This window comes from Sorex araneus, chromosome 2 (genome assembly GCF_027595985.1).
Source record: "Sorex araneus isolate mSorAra2 chromosome 2, mSorAra2.pri, whole genome shotgun sequence".
Taxonomy (NCBI): Eukaryota; Metazoa; Chordata; class Mammalia; order Eulipotyphla; family Soricidae; genus Sorex; species Sorex araneus.
In genome coordinates this window covers 119861178-119879303 of record NC_073303.1, presented here as the reverse complement: position 1 = coordinate 119879303, position 18126 = coordinate 119861178, and the positions used below count along the sequence as shown (strand labels likewise).

General features: G+C 37.1%; 1 protein-coding gene across 2 annotated transcripts in view; it reads right to left on the bottom strand.

Moving 5' to 3' along the window:
• Positions 1–18126, bottom strand: part of ANGPT1 (angiopoietin 1) — a 278618-nt gene that overhangs the window by 9706 nt on the left and 250786 nt on the right. For both annotated transcript variants that reach the window (XM_004607673.2, XM_004607674.2), the window contains exon 8: positions 9056–9186. In XM_004607673.2, coding sequence (XP_004607730.1) covers positions 9056–9186 — 131 coding nt within the window. The remainder of the gene's footprint in view (positions 1–9055; positions 9187–18126) is intronic.

Below are 18126 nucleotides of genomic sequence, written 5' to 3'. Positions count from 1 at the left end.
TAGGAGGTTAGGTCACATTTTTACATAGCTTTTATATTGTATGCTAAATATGGAAATTGTGTTGAGAGAAAAGTAAGGTAAGGAAAATAATGTGGAATAGTATCATGGTAATTTTTTTTAATCAGCAACCTTTAGCATTTATATTTTCTAACATTTAGGAATACTTATTTTGTTGACTACAGTGTAGTATCAATAACCATGTTTTATTTTATGCGAGCTTATTTTGAATATAACCATCTAGCAATAAATGGTCATTTTCTTAACTGTGGAGGCAGAAATTTTTATAATTTATCATCTGTATATACAGTAAAACTAATATAAAAATATATGCAATAAATTAAATTACATTTTCATTCTTTAAATGTTAAAGAATCATTTCCTTATATGTGTCACATTTTATCTATTATTTAAATTCAGGAGGGCAGGATAAGAGTTCTACAGGATTAAGAAAATATTTTCTACAATGATTCTGTCCTTACACACACACACATTTGAAGAGAAATCCTAAGGAGAATATTTACAAACTTTTATATGGCAAATAAAATCACAGGCATTTCTTCTAAATCTATGCTGACAAATCACATCTATTTAATAATCTATTAAGAGATTAATAAAATATAATATTTTATATACACCATACATTATATTATATACTACATAATAATTAATAAAATATAATATTTCACAGAGTTCTATAAAATATATATGTTGAAATTTTGACTGTGAACTATATGTTCTGGTCTGATGAGAAAGAAAAGCATCATGAAACAGAAGAATTATTTAGTATCTAACTTAGAAAAATATTCTGGATATGTCTTGAGGATGGAACAAATACCTATGTAACTGGAAAAAATAATGCAGAAGCATTGAAGTATTTTTGTTTAGTTTTGGGCCACACCCAGCAGTGCTCAGGAATTGGGGGACCATAACCTGGAATCAAACCTGGGTCTGTCTCAAGCAAGGCAAGTACCTTACCCACTATCTCTCCAGTCTAGATCATTTGATGCAAATGTACCTTCTCAATTCTCTTTTCATTCAGCAATAAGCAATAAATTATATCTCATGAATTTAAAGGTAAACTGCTTATTTTTGCAAATTGGAACCATAATGAGTTCCTTGAGCAGCTGAATTACAAAACCAGAGGGAGAGAGTGAGAGCAAGCACCAGCGCTCTTTTCTAGATCTACAGTAAGGGCAAAAGTAAACCCTGTTATGGAATATCCCCACACACAACCTCAAATGTATGATCATCTAATCTTTGATAAAGGTGCAAGAGATGTGAAGTGGAGCAAGGAAAGTCTCTTTAACAAATGGTGCTGGCACAACTGGACAACCACATGCAAAAAAATGGGCTTAGAACTCGATCTGTCACCATGCACAAAAGTCAGATCAAAATGGATTAAAGACCTCAACATCAGACCACAAACCATAAGGTACATTGAAGACAAGGTAGGCAAAACCCTCCAGGATATTGAAGATAAAGGTATCTTCAAAGATGACACGGAACTAAGCAATCTAGTAAAAACAGAGATCAACAAATGGGACTACATTAAACTAAAAAGCTTCTGCACCGCAAAAGAAACAGCGACCAGAATACAAAGACTATCTACAGAATGGGAAAGGATATTTACACACTACCCATCAGATAAGGGGTTGATATCAAGGGTATATAAAGCACTGGTTGAACTCTACAAGAAGAAAACATCCAACCCCATCAAAAAATGGGGCGAAGAAATGAACAGAAACTTTACCAAGGAAGAGATACGAATGGCCAAAAGACACATGAAAAAGTGCTCTACATCACTAATCATCAGAGAGATGCAGATCAAAACAACCTTGAGATACCACCTCACACCACAGAGGCTAGCACACATCCAAAAGAACAAAAGCAACCGCTGTTGGAGAGGATGTGGGGAGAAAGGGACCCTTCTACACTGCTGGTGGGAATGCCGGCTAGTTCAGCCCTTTTGGAAAACAGTATGGACGATTCTCAAAAAACTTGAGGTTGAGCTCCCATTTGACCCAGCAATACCACTGCTGGGAATATATCCCAGAAAAGCCAAAAAGTATAGTCGAAGTGACATATGCACTTATATGTTCACCACAGCACTGTTTACAATAGGCAGAATCTGGAAAAAACCCGAGTGCCCTAGAACAGATGACTGGTTGAAGAAACTCTGGTACATCTATACAATGGAATACTATGCAGCTGTTAGAAAAAATGAGGTCATGACGTTTGCATATAAGTGGATCAACATGGAAAGTATCATGCTAAGTGAAATGAGTCAGAAAGAGAGAGACAGACATAGAAAGATTGCACTCATCTGTGGAATATAGAATAATAGACTATAAGACGAACACCCAAGAATAGTAGAAATAAGTACCAGGAGGTTGTCACCATGGCTTGGAGGCTGTTCTCTCTTCTGGGCAACTCAGAGAAGGGAACAGCAAGTAAAATGTGGTTGTTGGTCATGTGGGGGAAAGATGATTCGGGCCAAATATAGACTAGAGACTGAACACAATGGCCACTCAACACCTTTATTGCAAACCACAACACCTAATCAGAGAGAGAGAACAAAAGGGAATACCCTGCCATCGTGGCAGTGTGGGGTGGGGGGAGACGGGACTGGGGAGGGGGGGAGGGATGTTGGGTTTACTGGTGGTGGAGAATGGGCACTGGTGAAGGGATGGGTTATCAAACTTTGTAAGGGAGAAACATGAGCACAAAAATGTATAAATCTGTAACTGTACCCTCACGTTGACTCACTAATTAAAAATAAACTATTAATTAAAAAAAAAGTAAACCCTGTTAGGTAAATAATTTTTGTTCTTTTCTTAAACATATAAAGTCCTTTCTGGTACTTCTCTTCAGCCACTGATCCCTTTAAATTGTTTCTCTGTTTCTAAATACTATGTCTTATAAGTTCTTCCTAGAACATGTTAGTAAGGTTTGAAATTAAAGTGTTTATTGTTTATCTATTAAATTCTTTTTTGGGGGTCATACCCAGTGATGCTCAGGGGTTACTCCTGGCTCTGCACTCAGGAATCACTCCTGGCAGTGCTCAGGGAACCATATGGGATGCTGGGAATCGAACCCGGGTTGGCCGAGTGCAAGGCAAACGCCTTGGAGTGAGAGCACAGCAGATAGGGCATTTGCCTTGCACATGGCCAACCCGGGTTCAATTCTTCCGCCCCTCTCGGAGAGCCCGGCAAGCTACCAAGAGTATCCCGCCTGCACGGGCAGAGCCTGGCAAGCTCCCTGTGGCACATTCAATATGCCAAAAACAGTAACAACAAGTCTCACAATGGAGATGTTACTGGTGCCCGCTTGAGCAAATTGATGAGCAATGGGATGACAGTGAATTTTAAATTCAGTGTTCCTCAATAATTCCAAGACTTGTTCTGCCTTGTTCATTTCATGCTAGCAATTGCTTCTTAACAGTTATTCGGGTTACCTCGATAGAAGGAATTTATTAAGTATAAAATTAAGAAAGATTATAGAAATGTTCTATGTTATGTATAGCTAAACTGCCTTTTAATTTTAGGTAAGTTCATCTCACTTGGCAATGAGGTCAACAACATCAACACAGACAGCCTTCAAAAAAATTCCCTTCCTATACTTGAATGAATCTATTTAGCAATCTATCAAGCAAATACACCTTATTTTAATCTTAATTCCTTTCAGAACAAAGACAAATATACAAGTAAATAAATTAAAATTCAATTTCAATTGATAACAAAAAACCCCTATTAATTACTAGTCTGAATAATTAGGAAATCTTACTACTTCCAAGACACTTATTTTTAGTGAGACAACACCTGGTGTTCACAGGGGCCCACTCCCAATTTATGCATGGGGATTACTTCAGGCAGTGCTCAGGAGACTTTGGTGTTGCTGAACCTGGACTCTTTACATGCATTATGGACGTGTGTCCCAGTCCATAGACCTATGTATTCAGTCGGAAAGATTCTATCTTAAACAGATAAATATACATAAAAATCATATATAATAACACTAGTATAAACATCTGTTCAGAACTACAAAAGTTTTTAAAAATATAAAACAGGCAACATGTATAAATAAAAATTTAGAAACAGAAAAAAATAATTTGCTAAAGAAAATTCTAAGAAATGATTAGAATCTAATGATTCTAAGAAAAAGTAGGATAGAATTTTAAAAAAGAGGTGGTCGGGAATGGCTAAGTAGGACATATGTTTCAGGCAAAACTCAGGTTACCTGGATTGTCAGTGATGTTCATCCTTATGTTCTCCAGTTCCTAGCTATCTAAATTCCACATTATTATTTTGCAGAGTGAAGCTCTGCAAGACCTGGATTATTTCGAAAGGATATTTGATAGGGTAATGGAATTTATTGCAAGAACATATTTACTTAGACTACTTTAGCCCAAGCAATAAGTAGGAAAAAAGAATTCCCCAACATATGTGTTTGTTGGTAAGAAGCAGGTTCCTGAATAATTATGGATAAGAAGAACATTCAATCATCTGAAACATAAATATAATCATAACTTTAATGTTTTCTCATTGACAGCCAAGAGATTCATTCTCCGCTTTGCTTTGTTCTGTATTTTTATTATTAAGACAGGAATCTGAACATACTGGAATACTTTTCTAAAGAAACATTTGAAAGATTTTACTGCTTGTCTTTCATGTGTTGTATTTATTTGGTATGAAAATTTATCTGTAAAAGTAGGCATGAATAAAATGAAGGGTATTTCAATATTAAATCAGACAGGAAACTATAATCAAAGCCCTTTTGTCTTGGTATAATATTGTGGATATTTATATTTATGTAATCCAAGAGGTAAGAAGAAAAAAACTGTTGCAAAAAAAATGTTCGAAAGTTAACCTGTTACACAGCTAGAAATGATCCCTGAGTCAAGCTGGGTGAGGTACAGCAACAAAACTAAACAAGACAAAGTTAACTCACAGATACATTTAAAAACGATTCCAATTCTGTAACAACCATTTTGAGAAGGGGGGAATAAAATTACAAAGAAAGAACACTTAGTTATTCAATAAGGTCACAACATAATGTCAAAATTGCATAGTCAATGCTTAAGGAGATGAACACAATAAAGGGAGCCAATAAGTAGGTATTTTGTTTCATTTTTGTTGTTGTTGTTTTTTGTTTGTTTTTTTTGAGAGTCTCTTGCCCCCATGCCTGGCTGTCTTCCCTGGGGCCCCTCGGAGGGGATGGGCTCCAGCTTCCCTCCCCACCTCAAGCAGAGCTCCCGGCGGCCGAAGACCACCGGAACCTAGCTGCAGCCATGCTGGAGGCTCCTCTCTACACGTTCGGACAGGCCTCATGCATGAAGGTATCGGCAGAGGAAACCAGGTGTGTGTAATCCCATCAACGGTCAACATCTAGAGACTTAAAAGCAAGCTCTCAGAAGCGCGGGCCGTGCGATATCTTTAGCCTACTTCTCCTTCTAGGAGAAACTGGCAATCTTCTGAGAGTTTCCTGCCCCCATGGGACAGCCTTGCAAGCTCCCCATGGTGTATCCATATGCAAAATCCAGTAACAAGCTGGATCTCATCCCCCTGACCCTGAAGACCCCCAGTGCAACATCGTTAGGAGGGTCAAGTCGAAACAGACTTCTAAGATCTCAGGGAAAGGACAAAATGAGATGTTACTGAGCCCACTGAGAAATTGGTGAATACGGGATATTGTGATTTTGTGATTTTTTTTGATTTAGGGCAGTACCTAGCTATGCTGAGGGATCACCCTCGGCTGTGTTTAGGGGATCATGCAGAGTGCCAGGGACTGAATCATTGTGGCTTCTGTGCAAGGTAAGTGCCTAAGCCCCTGTACTCTCTGGCTCCAAGAGTAAGGCCTTTGCTACTATGATTTCCATAATAGTAGGCCTCATCTCATGCTGGCATGCTATGCTACTATATTTATAGCTTAGATAACACCAACATCTCAACTCCACTGCTTTATTAACATTCTCTGCAGAGATGCCAAGCTGCAAAAATATTCTGGTACACTGGTGCCCCAAGAGAACTCTGGGATCCGCTCAGACCCTCCCTATGCCCCCATACTCCCAGAAGCACTGGCAGCCATACCAACCTCCTACAGCTGCTGCATGTGAACTCATTGATCCTGAAGTTTTTGGATACCTCCTAATTTCTCAATAATGAAATTCAAGTAGGAGCACACCAAATTAGATGGGAAAGTAACATAGAAGTCAACTAACCTCAACAAATAAAAACACTAACACAGATGGCTCAACTAACGACAGTTTAGTAAAACCTTATATAAGGACTTAACAACCCTGTGGTGAGATGCAACCATTTTCACGTAAAAAACTGATTTTTAAATAGCAATTTTAATATTGGAATTCTATTATCTAATTGCAACACTAGTATTTTACGTTTTTAAAAAGTGATCTGAAATAATGAGCAGGATGTCTATGATTGAAAATTTACTTCTCAGTTTCTGTCTGAGACTTGATTTCCACATAGAAAATTCTTGTCTATGGTGGATGTTCACCAAGAAAGCCTGAGATGCCAGAATATCAAAAGACAATTTGGCCATTGCCTAAAATATCTCAATGTAAAATCATTATTTGCATTTCAGTGTATTTTGCTTTGCTGTTAAAAAATATTTTATTGATAATACATTCAAATTAAAGATTAAAAAAGTGATTTGAAGTTCATTCATTCACACACCACAGGTTTTTACTGAGTTTCTATGTGTCTCAATCTAATGTGTTAAATGTTAGGATAAAATAGCACTAACGTTTTATTTCCCTTGTGTACAAAATATAAATTAAAGATTTTTCCTGCTAATTTTGTTTTGGGTGTTCAAGTACATGCATATATGTGGTAGCATGCATGTACTTAATATTTGAGGAAGGAAACTAGTAAGATTAGAGATTTTACCATTTATGTTTATAGAACTAGATACAGATAAAACACTTGGCAAATTATTAATTTATGATAAAAATAAGCAAAATAAATAAATAGGATAGGAGAAACATATCCCAACATAATAAAGGACATATACTATAAACACACCGTTAACAATGGTGAAAAGATGAAAGCTTTTACTTCAAGATAGGAAGCAAACAAGGCTGTCCATTTTTTCTGCTTCTATTTAATTTGGTATTATATCTTATAAAAGCAATGAGATGATGACAAGAATGAAAAATACTCTGAATTACAAAAAGGCAAAAAATTATTAATTTTAGATGATATAATAGAAGAATACCACCATAAACTGTCAAATATAAATGAGTAAAATAAAGTAGGAAGTCTACACAATTAATATAAAGAAATCAGTTTCATTCCTATAAGCAGTGAATAATAAGGCAAAAAATAATACTATTTATAATTTTATCAAAAGGATTAAATATCTATAAATCTATGGAGTAAAACTTGTAAGATACCATTAGAAGGTGTAGAAAAGATGCAGAGATGAAAATAAATCCTGTAGTCATGGAAATAAAGACTCAATAGAGATGTAATTGTCATCATGCGGAAAGCAATATACACAGATTCAATGTGATTTATATTAGAGTCCAATGATATTTAAAGGAGATAAAACAGAAATACTAAAATGGTACAAGTTTCACACAGATTCTTAAATAACTAATATGATATTGAGAGAAAAGACAAAGAAAAATCTTTTTTTTTGTTTGTTTGTTTGTTTGTGGTCACACCCAGCAGTGCTCAGGGCTTATTCCCTACTCTGCATTCAGGGATCATTCATAGCATGCTTGGGCTTCCATATGAGTTGCTGGGGATCAAACCCAGAATGACTGCACCCAAGACAAGCACCCTACTCTCTTTACTATTATACTGGCACCAAAAAATACTTTTAACAAATAGTATTAAAAACTAGATAACCACGTGGAAAAAATATTAAACCAATTCAGTCTTCATATACAAAAATAAATTCAATACAACCTGGATAAAAGACCTTAAGTCACAAAATACATAGACAGGAAATATAGGCTTTACATTCCATAATATCAGCATTATAAATTTCTTAGGGCATCTAAATCTGACCCCAGGAGCAAGGGAATGAAAACAAGAAAGAACAAATAAGACTACATCAAATTTCATTCTGTTCAGCAAAAGAAAGTATTAGCCTACTGAAAGGGAAAATATATTTGCACACTGCACATTCAATAAGGGATATACCCAAGGTAGCATTGTTGCACTGTGATCCTGTTGTTCATCAATTTGCTCAAGTGGGCACCAGTAACTTCTCCATTGTAAGACTTTTTGTTACTGTTTTTGGCATATTGATTATGCCATGGGTAGCTTGCCAGGCTTTGCCGTGTGGGCAGGATACTCTCGGTAGCTTGCCTGGCTCTCCGAGAGGGACGGAGGAATCGAACCAGGGTTGGCTATATGCAAGGCAAATGCCCTACCTGCTGTTCTATTGCTCCAGTCCAAGGTATATTTATTTTAAAAAAGGCATATGTCAAAGTCATTAGCAACAAGTGTAGTGCTGTCAATGGTGTGCGGGAAATGGAACTTTTTTTCACTGTTAGCAGGAATGGAAAATGGTATTGCCTCTACAAACAGCAGTATGCAGCTTCTTAAAAACAAAACAAACAAAAATCTGAAAATAGAAGTATCAGATATACAACAATCCCACTTCTGGATAGTGAGCAGAAGAGTGTGAAATCACTAACTTGAAGAGTTTCACATGCTTAGTTTATCTAGCATTATCTACAATAGCTAAGATACGGAAAAACCTTGTGTCCAATTAAAGATGCAGGAGAAATATGCTGTACATTTCTAGAATACTAGTTAGCTATGAAACAAGAATTTTTTCCATGTGCTACAAAATGGAAGAAACTTGAAGAGATTAGGCAGAGTCAAGTAAACCAGAAGGAGGAAAAAAACTATGCTAGATGGTTTCACTTATCTATGCAAGATATGGTAAATTAGTGAGAGCAACAAAATGACCTCTAAGGACTCGCTCATACCAGAACATCACAGTCTCTTCTCATTGATTAAAAGACCTCAGGCCTCAAATCAACAAAACATGCGTTTGGGACTAGTCCCATGGGTCTTACCTCCTGTGAGCATGAGGGCACACTTGCACATACAGTTGTCATTATCAGCATCCTTCGTGCTGAAGTCAGCGCCGTGCAAGATGAGGCTGCTCTGCTTTCCTGCTGTCCCCGTGTGGCCCTTTAAATACAACCTGGAGTGGGGAAAACAGCCATTCAGTAGAATCACAGAATCCAGAGGGTCAGTTTGTTGAATATCTGTCTATTTTGTGAGCATTTTCTCACTTCTTTGTATGTGTGTGTTCGGGGGGTGGGGGGTGGGCAGGGGAGATGGAGGCGAGAAATAGGAGGCGAGAAATAGAGGGAAAGGAGGAGGGCGGAGAAGGAAAGGGGAAAGTAAAAAAGAACTAAAGTACAGACACAAATGTGTGTCTGTACTTTATGGTTATGTATTCGATGTTTATTTCACATACAAACATGTATCTATGTCCCATTATTAGTTTTTGAGATTTGATCTAATTTTAGCAAATAACAGTACTACTGTATGCTTGTGCCAAATAGTCTTACAAATATCTGCAGTCATTTTTTAGTCAGAGCAAGATTCAAGGCTTGTTGGTTTCAAAGATTAATAAAAATTAAGGCTCAAAGAAGTCTCTAATGCTGAATTATTATATAAAAGTTTTATTTTAAGACTCTGAGAAGCAGGTAAGAAAACACTGGCGAAGCATACTGCAGGATTTTGAGGGCATGGATGCACATTTTAGGCTGTATCCAGAGCACATGGTTGTGGGTTTCATCAAGGGAAATTAGATGACAGGTCTCCCAAGGGAGTTCCGGGGTGTGCTATTTGAATGAATCCACAATCTTTAGATCTAAGACGAAGTTTTAATTTGATTACTCTCTCAGTTTCTCAGAGATAGCCAGACACATGCATAGTTTTCTAAGGCCTCCATATTTATAGTCAAAATAAGAACATTCTAGAAACTTAATCTCACAATCTCTTTAGTGGGAATTTGACAAGAAAGCCAAATTATAATCAGAGAGTTGTTTGGTTGGTGGAAGAAGAATGATCCCTAAATTATGTATCTGTGACTCTGATGGACTAAAACCCCTCACTCTGCTGGGGCTGGATAAACTTTAGCCCATGAGTTCTCTTGGATAAGCAATGCTGGTTCCAACTCTGTCGGCTTCTCTGTGATTTGTAATGACTGTATTTTTCCCCCTTTTTTGGTTTTGGGGCCATATAAGTGCTGTGCATAGTTGGATCTGCACCCAAGAATCACTGCTGGCAGGGTTTAGGGGACTATACGTGGTGTGAGGGATTGAACCCAGGTCAGCCTCATGCAAGGAAAAGTGCCCTAAAGCTGTACTATCTCTCCAGCCCTCACGACTGTTTTCCATGCCACTGGCAAGTCTTCCCTTAATTAAGGTGGGGATACAATTCAATCAGCTTAATCAATGGCTGAATAAATAGCAGAACTCCTAGATAAAAAGAAAAATAAAGTGGGACTCTCATAATTGGCCTCACAATCTAGCTCTTTCTTGCTCCTTTCTTATCCCTGTCATCTATACACCATCACGAGACTCAAAAATATACACATCGTCCTTTCTCTACTCTGATTAAATCTGTTGGGTTTTTTTTTTTGGCTTTTTGTGTCAAACCAGCAATGCACAGGGGTTACTCCTAGCTCTGCACTCAGGAATTACTCCTGGTGCTGCTCAGAGGACCATACGGGATGCCAGGAATCGTTTGCCTTGCAAAACCCATACCCATTGTATTATCACTCCAGCCCCTTCACTTCTAATTTATGATGGAATACACATTCCTTAATGTGGCCATTGAAGATTAGCTCTCATCTCTACTCACAGCCTAATCTTGCTACTTCCTGAATATAATGTTTAAGACTTACCAATCACTTGCTGCCCCAAAGTAATACAATCTAATCTCTGTATATTTGTATGTGCTGATTCTTTTACTCTGAAAATCCATTCACAGTTTTGAATAGCTGATGTATACTATTCACTCTTTAGGATTAATTTCAAGTATAACTTTGAAGACTATCAAATAGATACCTTTCAATGTCACTATCTATTATTACAGTTATGTTTTTACTTGTCTTCTCTTACAATAAACTTTTCTCTTTGAAACATAAAGTGGAATCAGAAACAGTGCATAATAAGGAGGATAGGATCAATGTTCACTGTCTAATCAAATAAGATATACAAATAAATGATTGATATTATTATCTTCAGTGAAGTAAGCTCATAAAAATCAAACTAAAACATCAGTAACAACATTTTTGGAGAAATAGCTTGTGCATCTCATTTAGCTAGGTACTCAATATTCCACATCCTTTTCAATACACTCAAAAGTGAAATACACACATGTTATACCATTTAAAACCGGCGGCCGAGGACCACCAGAACCTAGCTACAGCCATGCTGGAGGCCCCTCTCCACATGTTCGGACAGGCCTCATTCATGAAGATACCGGCAGAGGAACCCAGGTGTGTGTAATCCCATCAACGGCCAACATCCAGAGAGAGATTTAAAAGCAAGCTCTCAGAAGTGATATCTTTAGCCTGTTTCTCCCTTTGGTAGAAACTGGCAGTCTTCTGAGAGTTTCCTGCCCCCATGGGACAGCCTTGCAAGCTTCCCATGGTGTATTTATATGCAAAATCCAGTAACAAGCTGGATCTCATTCCCTTGACCCTGAAGAGCCCCCAGTGCAACATCTGCAACATCGTTGGGAGGGCCAAATCCAGATGGACTTCTAAGATCTCAAGGAAAGGACGAAATGCGATGTTACTGGGCCCGCCTGAGAAATTGGTGTTTAACGGGCTATCTTGATCGTGATCGTGATTTAAAACCTTACTTTCAGTTACGTTTTTGTTTTTATTTTCCCCAAAGCTCCATATCAAAACAGCTTTGTTATAAAACAGAAGCAAAGGAAGAAAGCCTATGCCTCATTTAGTTCTTACGTTTTATTTAATTATTTTGTGTTGTGTACACTCCCAACTGATATAAGAGAAGAAATGCAGATACATGTGCTGAAGGTAAATCATTTAGCTGAAATATTTGGTGAAGGAAGGCAGGGGGAAGCCTAACAACGTGTAAATTATTCCCTTGTGGTCCCACTCAGAGTAGGTATCTTAAAAGCAAAAGAGAAGTAGAGGAATCTCAAATGAATGTAATAGATATACTGGGCTACATTTGTTGCAGTGATTTAAAAACAGAAGGGAACTTAGGGTGGAATGGGCAAAGCTGGTCACCATACAAACCTCCAAATACAAAGTGGTCTTTATGACCATTGGATGATGACCAGAGTTATAATATTTGGAAGTTGCTATGTGAGTAGTAATGAAAGTTCTCACTCCAAGAAAACACTACGTATATTAATGGATGTTAATTTGACTTAGTGTAGTGATCATATCCTATATATGTGCACATACGTATGTATACCATAGTATACCATGTATACTATGTATATATAGTACATCTAAAACTAATATGCTATATGTCATATATGTTTCAATTAAAAGTAAAAATGTGAGATATTTTGAGGAACAGTGGATATTCACTGTGGAACAGACTATTCCTTCTATGTCTATATCCTTACCATATCACAGAGGAGCAGTTATGTTCTTCTATGTAAAGAAGCCTCTTGGACAACTATTCTCTTTTACTGAAAACAGTTGGAATCATGGAAAAAAGTTTCTTAATGCTTTAAAAATTTTACAAATGAGAAGAACTATGGTTTTATGAGATACCAAAGGACTCTGGGAACAACACAAGAAGCTTATTTTTTATAGCAGGTACTTAGCTAGCACAGAATAGCAATTATTAAACCAAAGCCAACAAGTGTGGTTGATTATTTGATACAGATAAACTAAGGGCTGAACATACATTCATGCCAAGCATTTCCTTTTTCTTTCTGTAATTAGAGAAGGAAATGTATTTGAGTTGAGACTATTAGGTAGGTATGTTAAAAACTGGTTCCGAGAAATGTCTAAAGTCCTTATAAATAAATATCCCCAACTTTCTGTACTGTCAAATGCAGGTGCAGTGTTACAAAAATCAACATGCAGAGGAACCAAAATTGGTTCTGGTGAAAGGAAGCAAAGTGTGAATCATTTTCAGAAGAATACTTCCTCTTAAATAATACCTGGGGATAGTGGGAAGGGCGTTTGCCTTGCATGTAGCCAACAAGATTCAATCCCCAGCATCTCTTATGGTGCCTCAGTCTGTGAGGAGTAATTCCTGAGTGCAAACTGAGGAGTAACCTTGAACACCACTGAGTAATGGCTCAAATAAATAAATAAATAAAAATGTACTTAAAAAAATTTTTTGGTCTTTTTGGGTCACACCTGGCAATGCTGAGGGGTCACTCCTGGCTCGGCACTCAGGAATTACGCCTGTTGGGGCTCAGGGTACAATATGGTATTCTGGGAATTGAAGCCACAATGGCTACATGTAAAGGAAATGCCTTATCAGTTGTAATATTGCTCTGGCCCCTTTATTCATTTGCACTTTATTTGTAGCACTGTCATCCCGTTGTTCATCGATTTGCTGGAGCAGGCACCAGTAATGTCTCCATTGTGAGACTTCTTTTTACTGTTTTGGCATATCAAATAGACCACAGGGAGCTTGCCAGGCTCTGCTGTGCGAGCAGGATACTCTCAGTAGCTTGCTGGGCTCTCCAAGAGGGAGGAGGAATTGAATCCGGATCAGCCGCATGCAAGGCAAATGCCCTAACCAATGGGCTATCGTCCCAATTTATTTTATTTTTTTGGTCTTTTTGGGTCACACCCAGCAAAATAAAAATATACCATGTGACTCCTGAACATTATTTTCTTGTGTTAGTCTGTATAGAAGTTACTTATTAGAGAACAATATGTAGGAGATAAAATCAAATAATATTCTAGAGCAAATTATTTGGTTTAGAGACAAAAATACTTTAAAAATTACAAAAATAAAAGTAGCAAAAATAAAACATTTAGTAAAAACATATTTTCAAATGATTTAACATAATCAAAAACAAAGCCACAAAGCAAAAGCACAATATTCATTCTTTAAAACCCATTTTTTTCCTACAAAGAAGAAAAATTATAATACCATATGGTCAATGGTGTCATCCTTTTTATTCTTTCAATTAACATCTTAAGGGAAATTGAAACAGAAATGTAATTTTTTGATTCTTTAGCTATCCTTGATAAAAAATACAGCCATATCTTATATTTCATTTATAGATATTTCCATATTTAAGACAAATATTTTTGATATCTATAGTTTTATTATTAGAGATGAGGATCCAATCTATACCTACAACTAAAAAGGCAAATTTGAGCACTTTTTTTGGCTTTTGGGGGGGCCACAACCTGTGGTTTCGAGGTAACCCAGTTCTGTGCCTGGGGATTGCGCTCTCTGGTGCTTGGGGGACCATGTGGTACTTTGGCCTGAAGCACATCTCCCACATGCAAAGCATGTGCTTAGTCCATTGAACTAAGCACATGAGTCAATTTTTTTAAGAGAGAACAAAAACGAAGCCTAATAATAAGAGGTATAACCTTCTGTCTACATGGGTGCAAGGTTAACAACAAAATGGCTTTAGCCAATTTTTCTTTAAAATAGACCAATCTCATGCACTATTTATGACTTATTTTGTTTACTAAAAAGATGGCCATAAACCGCATAATTTTACGTATTTGGTGTATTCCAGGGGATGGCAAGAAATTCATTCCCCAGGGCACTGAGAGTTATATGTATGAGAAACTGAAATTTAGCACTGCCCTTTTTAAACAGTAGACACTCTCAGATACTTGAACTGTAAGATCTTCTATAACAAGCTTGAGGCCTGCCTCCCTCCTTCCTTCCCTCTTTTCCTTCCTTCTCTGTGCTTTCCTTACCACCATATGGAACTACTTTGTCTATCTCATAATCACTTGAAAAAAAATGCTAAATGACCCCCCATGGTTCTCTTTCAGAACACTGCACAATGACTCAATCTGACAGTTTTAAAACAGCAATGCTCTGTCCCCTGGTTGCTTTTCTAAGGTTATCTCTCTTGTAACCATTCTCCCTCACCCCACCCTGCCCTACTGAGAGAGAAGGCACTAGCAAAAAGGGATAGCTGAGCACAGGCAGATTGACACCACTCAAAAGTTTTACAGAAAGGACTATTTTTGGAGACTATGCAGGGCATATATTCTTGGAGACGGATGAGGAGGATATTTTCAATAAAAAGGATTACAAAATTTACAGCAGGTAAGTTTTCGGGTTTTCTAACATAGGGATGAGGAAAGGGGGCACCATCCGTCTTCTGAATATGTTAGGAGGGTCAAGCAAAAAGGCAAATGCTGAACGTATTTATATAGTAAGCATTTTGGTTAGATTTTAATTTTATCTTTATTAGTATCTGAAGCTAGAATTTTTGCTTCATAAAATGTTTCAAAAAAATCACTAGAGTTCTAAGTAGAAATTTAAAAAGGAAAGTTCTGGGGCTAGAATGATAGTATAGCGGGTAGGGCATTTGCCTTGCACGCAGCCGACCTGGGTTTAATTCCCAGCCTCCCATATAGTCCCCTAATTATTGCCAGAAGTAATTTCTGAGTGTAAAGCCAGGAGTAACCCCTGTGCATCGCTGAGTGTGACCCAAAGATAAAAATAAATAAATAAAAAAGGAAAGATCCTTAGGAAAAGGAAATAATACAAATTGAGCCCTATAATGAACTTTGCTAATAAAGTAGAATTACCTCCAGCTAAGTAACATTTTCTTGTTTTTTCCATGTCATCTGCAATAATACCTTCTTCTTTTGTGAAACAACATCTTTAAGATATTTTATTATCTTCAGGTTAGAATTGTCCAAGTGCATCTATGCTAATTAATGATCAGTGCTCTAAAGATCCAAGACTTCCTCCAAATTTTTGCAAGTCAAAAATCATACTTCCTCATGGTCTCCCCAGATGTTATACAGGGATATTTGTCTCTCTTCATTCTCCTCTGTCATTCACAGTAAATTTCTTCTTTCATGGATCAACATCATCATCCCTTTACCCATCACAATTTTATTTATCTATTTGCCTTTTCTTTCTCACCAAACTCTAAGCATCTAATATCAATATAAATTGCTCAGCATCTTTGTATACTCCATATAGTATACTCAGCCCAAGCAGTAAGTAATTTTAACCAAATTGACTATAAATTGAGCTCAAACTGTTTATAATTTAAGTTTTATCTTTCTCAATATATTCTTTAGGTCTTATAATTTTAACCTTGATAATATATATTTTACATAATTATGTAATTCCAGCACCATAATATTTTTTCTGATTTCAAATATTAAACAAACTAAGTTAAATGCTATAATGGAGTTTGTGGCTCCCAATAGACCTCTGAAGAAATAGATCTTGGAATAATAAACCAAGAGTGAGTACTAGATAGTAAGAATTTACTTAAGTAGTAGAGTGTCTTATGAGAAATAAGACCATCAAGTTACACAAAGGAACGTATACTCAAACGTGTGTGTCCTTTTCACTGCAGAATTCCCTCTAGAACTTAGACACTCAGTTACAAAAATTAACAAAATCTCTCTCTTCAATGTTAGAAGATACAAGGGTTTTTTCTGCTGTTGAATCTTAGACCTTAGTCTCTTTGGAGGAAGATCTATTAAGCTGTGTCATTTTGTACAAGACTTTTTTTCAGAAGCAGGAGATATTTTTTTTACTCCACTGTCTATAGTGAAATTATTTATTTTACTTGCATAAGTCGGTCAATGACATATGAGAAGATAATATGAAAATTCATGACACCATGTCAGTGCACCTTTAAAAAGGTGCATGTATACCTATGACAGACAGTTGTCTGACAATAATCTTTGTTCACTAAGCAGAAGGGAAAGTTCAAAAGAAGCAGAAAAATCAAAGAATAAGCAGTACTCTTAGAAAAGTACTAATGTATAATTTGACAAAATAGGAATAACAGATATTATTAAAAATACAGCAAAGGGAGCCCTGGGAGCTGCTTGCTCCCACAATCCAAAACCGCCACCATGCCCCTGGTCTGACTCCACCGTCTCAGGATGAATCTCACTGAGATATAATCTACTGAAAATTCTGGTATTCAAGTTTTGTGACTGAAATCTCCAGGCTTTCTCAGAGTCAGAATGGGTTACTTCCCCCCCCCCCACCTCCTTGTACTTCTGGATGCCTCGGAAGTCACATCCACACCCCACAGCAGCCACCCAAATGAGAAGCTACTCCAGCCTTACCATCCGATAAAAATATAGAATGTCATGAACAAACACTATGCCTTCTTAGCACCTGTATTGCAAACCATAATGCACAAAAGGAAAAGGACAGAGGAAGCAAGAAGGAAAGTGCCTCCCATAAAGGGGGGGTGTGGGGTGGGGCTAGGGGGTGGTGGTAGGGAAACAGGGGACATTGATGGTGGGAAATGTTCACTGTTGGAGCAATGGGTGCTGGATCATTGTATGACTGAAACCCAATTATGAACAGCTTTGTAATGGTCTATCTCATGGGTATTCAATAAAATTTTTTTTAAAGTAATGTGGAGTTCATGGAATTCAATAAACTTAATGGCTGAATAAATAGCAGTACTCCTACGTTATAAAAGAAAAAATATACAGCAAAGTTAAGAAATTGGTGGTTTTGTACAAATAAGTATAAATGAAAGAACACAACTGCCAGTAAAATCGTTAACCAAAATTCTTTCTCCACTGACCATTTTTCCACTCCTTGCAAAAATTACATAAATAAACACTGGTTTGATGGAAGTTCAGAAGCTAATGGGTTACAACCTAGCTTTTATATTTTCTGATTCTCAGTAACCTCATCTGTAAAATATACCTAGTATTAATAATTTTAGTAACTAGTTACTAAACAATTAGTGACTAATATTGCGAAGGTAAAATTAACTAATACATATAAAGTTCTTTTTTAAGACTACCACACTATTAGTACGCTGTACTCAAGAGCCACCCACCACTTTGTTCCCTAGATCAGGACCCCTGTGAAAAGGGGTGGAGGCTGCCAGCCACATGGCTTGGCCTTGCTCCAGCCAGGGTCCTAAGAATCTGAGTATTGCATGAGTCCATTGGAGCCCTCTTTGTTAGGAA